At 47.8% G+C, this 5,868-nt stretch overlaps 1 protein-coding gene across 3 annotated transcripts; it reads left to right on the top strand.

Annotated features, from left to right (window-relative positions):
- Positions 1–1,470: 1,470 nt before the first annotated feature.
- LOC101835748 (H-2 class I histocompatibility antigen, D-K alpha chain-like) lies at positions 1,471–3,615 on the top strand. 3 transcript variants are annotated; one of them, XM_040741249.1, is made up of 4 exons: positions 1,471–1,906; positions 2,437–2,506; positions 2,823–2,980; positions 3,278–3,615. In XM_040741249.1, exons 1-4 carry the CDS (start codon positions 1,897–1,899, stop codon positions 3,583–3,585), a joined length of 546 nt encoding a protein of 181 aa, XP_040597183.1. In that variant the 5' UTR covers positions 1,471–1,896; the 3' UTR covers positions 3,586–3,615. The 3 variants fall into 3 exon arrangements, with proteins under 3 accessions (XP_040597183.1, XP_040597184.1, XP_040597181.1); XM_040741247.1 differs by lacking the exon at positions 1,471–1,906 and adding an exon at positions 2,074–2,236; XM_040741250.1 differs by lacking the exon at positions 2,823–2,980.
- Positions 3,616–5,868: the final 2,253 nt, after the last annotated feature.

Genomic DNA, 5,868 nt, shown 5'->3' with positions numbered 1-5,868 from the left:
TGGAGAACCTTCTGGAATCCATGTTCTCTGTGCTGTGTGTTCTGTGAGACAGGATGAAGCAGAGGCAACTGAGTGTGAGCAGGGCTGTGCACAGCTGGTGCTGAGTGTGTTGTGGGCTTTGATGTGGTCTCTCCTCGTCTCTGCCTCCTCCTGGCTTTGGTCTTCTCTTCACTCAATGGACCCACATGCTGACAGCGGATTAGCAGCAGACAGGGCAGCTGTGACAGGTCATCCTGTGAAGGACTAGGCCTGTTCTTATTCAGATGGTGCTGGTGGCCTGCCTCCTTGGGGTTCCAGGTTGTACCAGATTAGGGCTGGGGATCCAGAGACACTGCCCTGGGTGGATGGGAAAGGAGGTTCCTCCTACTGCTCTGAGAGGAAAGCCGTAAGAACAACCATTGCACATCTTTAACCCCAACACTTGGGAGGCAGAAACCGGTGAGCCTCTAATTTTTGGGGCAGTTTGGTCATAGTTTCCAGGACACAGCCAGAGCTACATAAGGATATCCTGTCTCAAAACAGAAACAAACAAGCAAACAAACAAAATAAAACAGCAAAGCCACTGCAATGCCAGGAAGTATTGCCGATGGTGCCACATCTTGACACCCTTAAGGGTCCTGATGGGGAGGGACTTGAGCACTGCAGATCCTCTGGACCAACCACAGACTGGAAAGAGACAATGGAGCCAGAGTGGGTGAGAAGTGGCTACAGTTAGGTAGGAAGGTAGGGGTGAGGAAGTAAGGGGCAGCTGTGAGGTGTGGTGACTAGAAAGCCCCAACAAGCTATGGCTTTCAGACAACTGCAAGGCAAGATCCTAAATGTTTTCACCACAGGCAAAAACACACCTTTGAGGAGATGTATTCATTCCTATTAATCATGTACACATCTGGAACCATCATAGGACAGTCCATAAAAACAGCACAACTTCAGTGTTTCCTTCCGTATTTAAATGGAGCCTGTCAAAGGTCTTGCTGGCCTCCAATGGAGCCACCAAATCCAGTTTCCCCAGACAACACCTATGCAGTGAAACCCACAGCAGGTGCCTTGGCGCAGACAAGGTGCCAGGAGGTGAAGGAGGTGCAGGGCAGCCCCAGAAACTGCCATTGGGCTCCAGAGGCTGCCTGAGGTTTTGGCCTTAGCTGTGGCAATTCACATTTCCAGGATCTGTTGCACCGTTCCCCCACGGGTGTCTGTTGACTGCTTGTTACTAGCAGCTTTTAGCAAAACATTTCTCATCCCCTCCTCCCAGTAAGGCCTGCAAGCAAGTTCCTGTTTATTGTCTAAATGCTAATTCCTGTTTTTGGCCCACCCCTTTGCAGGAGGGCCCTGGGAACATATGCTTCTGACCTTGGTGTTTTTCCACCATACCTGCCTTTGTTATATAAGGCTCCACTCTTGTAATAATAAATGCTATTTTCCTTGTAAGAATGAGCCGCTGTCTTTGTCTTTATTTTCATCCTTAGCCTCGGATCGTTGTGAAGTATGGTAGCGCTGTAGCTGTGAAACATCTGCAGCTCACTACAAAGATCCTGATCCTTCCCACCAGAACCTGAATCTGAAGCTTTGATCCTGGTGGCTCCAAGAGTGCAGGCTTGGCTACTAGGGCTGCGGACAGGCTGGGCAGGGGACAAGAAGGGGACCAGCATGGCATGTCCCACCATCTGACACTTAAACCTTCAAGCCTTGGATCAAGATCCCTGCTTGCATCCTCTACCAAAAAGCCATCAAGAAATGAAAACTATGCTGCCTGCTCACATAAACAGCAGCAGCAGCAGGTGGCCCAGTTAGCTGTGACTCACTGGGAGCTGAGATGTCACTGGTGCAGCACTGGCAGGGAAGCCAGAAACCCTGGTCTCTGTTGAAGCAGTCATATTGGACTGGAGAGGACACAGCCTCATGGTTCCAGGTGGGAGGAGGAGTTGAAGCAGGAAGCTTGGCAGAGCAGGGGCGTTAGGTGGGAGAGGCTATTGCTTTGAAGCAGGGAGCTTGGTCTTGGTAGGCTATGTTCCTAGGGCACAAGTCTGTGACTGGGAGAGCCTGAACTGCAGGCCTTGAAGGTATGCTGTACAGGAAGATAAGCAGGCACAGAGAAATAGAAACTTAACTGTGTTAGTCTCTAAGAATACAGTAGGAATATAAAGATGGCTTTTATTATGCTGTCCGTATTTAGGACCTTCCGCAGCTGGCAATATTTACAAGAGGTCCTGTATTCCCATGATCTCTCCCAGGAGTGAAGGTGGGGTTCTGGTTGGGAAGGGTGGGCTTTGGGTTTCACTTCTTACTCTGTCAGTGGCTGTCAGGTTGACTCCCAGAGAGACAGCAATGTCACAACCATGAGAATAGGTTCCTGGAGAACAGGATTAGAAGTCTCTTTGAAGACAAATTACAAAGTCTATGACCATACAAGACTTTTTTTGTCTCCCCCTAACCCTGAAGATGGGGATACATGTGCTCTGCTCCCCCTTGCTGCTGGCAGCCACCCTGGCCCCAATACAGACCCGAGCAGGTGAGTGCTGAGTCTAGAGGGAAATGGCCTCTGGGGGGAGGTCAGGGGTGGCACCGGGGAAGCCGTGTCCCCACATTGCCCAGCCAGATCCTCCTGCTCCTTCCCCACCCACTTCCCCAGCCCTGCGCCCCGCTCCCCTCCAGGCCCGCGCACCTGCTCAGGGTCCTGGGAGGAGATCGGGGTCTCAAAGCACACAGCCCTCAGGCTCACACTCGCTGCGGTATTTCTACACCACCGTGTCCCGGCCCGGCCTCGGGGAGCCCCGGTTCATTGTTGTCCGCTACGTGGACGACACACAGTTCGTGCGCTTCGACAGCGATGCAGAGAATCCGAGATATGAGACTGTGGCGCCTTGGATGGAGCGGGAGGGGCCGGATTATTGGGAGAGGCAGACACGGATCGCCAGGGACAATGAGCAGATTTACCGAGGGAACCTGAGGACCCTGCTAGGTTACCACAACCAGAGTGAGGGCGGTGAGTGACCCTGGGTCAGAGGTCACGACCTTCAAGTCCCTTAGTAAGGACCAGAGTCGTCCCGTGTCCCGAGTCCGAGTTTCTTCCGGGAAATATGGGACCTGTAGAGACTCTGGACCGGAGAGACATGGACAGAGACTCACTTTCCCTTTCAGTTTACAGGAGTCTAAGGGTGTGCGGGGACTATCAGCTGGACAAGTGGGCGAGCATGTCATTGTGGGTGGGACCTCGGCAATGTGCTGAGGTGTCCCCGGGAGGGGCGGGCTGTCAGTGCTGACCGAGAATCCCCCCCCCCAGGCTCTCACACCTTCCAGCATCTGTCTGGCTGTCACGTGGGGTCGGACGGACGCCTCCAGCGTGGTTATGAACATTTCGCCTATGATGGCAACGATTACATCGCCCTGAACGACGACCTGAGGACTTGGTCAGCAGCAGACACAGTGGCACAGATCACCTGGCTCAAATGGGAGCAGGATGGTACTGCAGAGAGACACAGGGCTTACCCGGAGAGCACCTGCATGGAGTTGCTCCTCAGACACCTGGAGACCGGGAAGGAGCAGCTGCTGCACACAGGTACAGGGGCAGCAGGCAAATCCTTCCTCTGACCTCGGGTGGGCTGAATCCTGAGGAAGAAGAGACCCCTCAACTGGGGGTAATCCCCCTTTCTCTACTTATTTTTAAGTTTTTAACATTATTACAGAATAAATCACACTCTAAAATTAACCAGAACAAAGGCTATACTTCTTAGTAAATGTGTGTGTGTGTGTGTGTAGTTGTAGCCATTGTGACATGGAATTTTACACATTCCTTATCAAATATTATTCATGCAGGTATCCAGCACCAACACGCCAAAAAAAAAAAATGAAGAAAGAAAACCCATGACAGATAAATAACTAGAAAATGATTAGCTTTATAAACTGTTTTAAAACTCAGTACCGGTGGTCAGTCCTTCCTCATCCCCAATATTTACCCTTTCTTGTTTTCCTTTGGTCATGTTATACTATACACACATATGTACACTTATTTACATGTGTGCATATATTGTTGACTACCTTTGAGGAAAGACAGTGTAGTTTTTCTTTCTGAGACTGTGATGTCACTTAATATAGTACATGCGAGTTCAACCATTTTCCTGTGTATTTTGTGTGTTTAGAGCCGAATAGTATTCCATTTTATATAAGTAGGAAATTTGCATTATCTATTCATTTCTTAATGGATTAAATCCAAGTATTAGTGATTAAACCAACCATGATCATGGGGTATAAATATCTCACCAGTAGGGTGTGGACTCTGGCCAGGCATAAAATAGCTGAACCATATGGGAGTTCTATGATTAATTTTTTGAAAGCTGTGGAAAATGATCCCAAATGACTGTACTAATTTGCACACACGTGCACACACACACACACACTCACACACACACACACACAGAGTAGTGAGTAATGGCTCCTCTCTCTCCATGTCCTCTCTAGCATTTGCTGTCAGATTTCTGGTGACAGCCATTCTGACTGGGGTGAGGTGCTATCACAAAGCAGTTTTAACTTTTGTTTTTATTTCGTTCTTTTATAGGGGTGAGTGTTCTGTCTGCCCGAATGCATGTGCACCCTGTGTGTACCTGGTGTCTGGGGTCAGAGAGCGTGTGCGATTCCCTGGACCTGGAGTCACATACAATGCATCTAACCAGGTCCTCTGCCAGAGCACCAAGTGCTGCTCACCTCTCAGCTTTCAAAGTAGTTTAGTCTGCATTTTCATGAAGGCTAGAGATAGTGAACACAGTAAAAATATTAGTGGATATTTGTGCTTTTCCTTTTATTAAGATAACTGTTGTCTCCACCATGGGATGATTGACAAAGTTAGTTCTTTGGTGTTTAGTTTCTACAGTTCTCTGTAAACTGAGAAATTTGCAGATTGTACAGATTCTCTGTACAATCCAGCTGGTACAGGCTCCTGTCCCCTCTGCTGAGTGTGTCCTGTGCTGTGAAGACACTGTATCTTCATGCTGATGCATGGTCTAGTTAGCTCCTGTGCTATTGTCCTATTCTGAGGTCCTTGTCTCCCCAGTATCTGGAAGGGTTTCCTGTAGGTTGTCTTCTTGGACTCTGGGTGATTCAAGTCTTGAATTTAATAAAGTCTTTGTTCTAGTTCAAGTTTACTTTTGTACAAGGTGGGAGGTGAGAATCTAAATTCATTTTCTTAGCCAGTAAAACATTCTTGTAGCATCATGTGTAGAATGGGCTCTTATTCCAATATGTGTTTTGCATTCTTTGTTGAAAATCAAATAAGCATAGTTTTGTCATTTTATATCCAGGATATCTATTCTATGCCTTTGATTTCCCTGTATATTTTATGTCAGGTCCAGGCTGTCTCTGACACTCTGGATCTGCAGGATAATTTGTGGTTGGGAGTGTAACCCTCCAGCAGTGGTCTTTGCTTTGTTTTGTTTTGATTTGATTTGATTTGATTTGTTTACCAAGACAGGGTTTCTCTGTGTTACACTACTACTGGCTTTGTAGGTAAGGCTGGCCTGGAACTCACAGACATGATGTTGCCTCTGCCACACAAACCCTGGGATTAAAGGAATGATCCACCACTGCCCAGCCTCCAGCAGTGACGTTAACCCTTAGGATTGTTGGCTGTTCATGGTCTTTTGTCATTGTGTACAAATGCTTTTCTTCTTTTTTAAGCTATGGAATGCATCACAGTTTTGTAAGCAGTGAAGATATATCTATAGAGTAATTTGGGTAGTATGCCCATTTTCCCAATATTAACTCTGTCAGTCCAGAGCTTGGGTTGTATTTTCCTCATCTAACATTGTCTTCTATGATTTCCTGTGTTCATATCTTGAAGGTTTCATTGTAGAGTTCTTTTATTTCTTCGGTTTGGTATAT

The sequence above is a fragment of the Mesocricetus auratus genome, unplaced genomic scaffold (genome assembly GCF_017639785.1).
Source record: "Mesocricetus auratus isolate SY011 unplaced genomic scaffold, BCM_Maur_2.0 contig_11596_pilon_obj, whole genome shotgun sequence".
Classification (NCBI taxonomy): Eukaryota; Metazoa; Chordata; class Mammalia; order Rodentia; family Cricetidae; genus Mesocricetus; species Mesocricetus auratus.
Note: the sequence above shows the minus strand (reverse complement) of the source record. Positions and strands in the feature narration are given on the sequence as shown.

Coding starts and splice junctions, on each gene's coding strand:
- LOC101835748 (XM_040741247.1), top strand. CDS start 2,215: ATGATCTCTCCCAGGAGTGAAG. Junction 2,507..2,822: donor CCCAATACAGACCCGAGCAG/GTGAGTGCTGAG, acceptor GCGCTTCGACAG/CGATGCAGAGAATCCGAGAT. Junction 2,981..3,277: donor CCACAACCAGAGTGAGGGCG/GTGAGTGACCCT, acceptor CCCCCCCCCCAG/GCTCTCACACCTTCCAGCAT.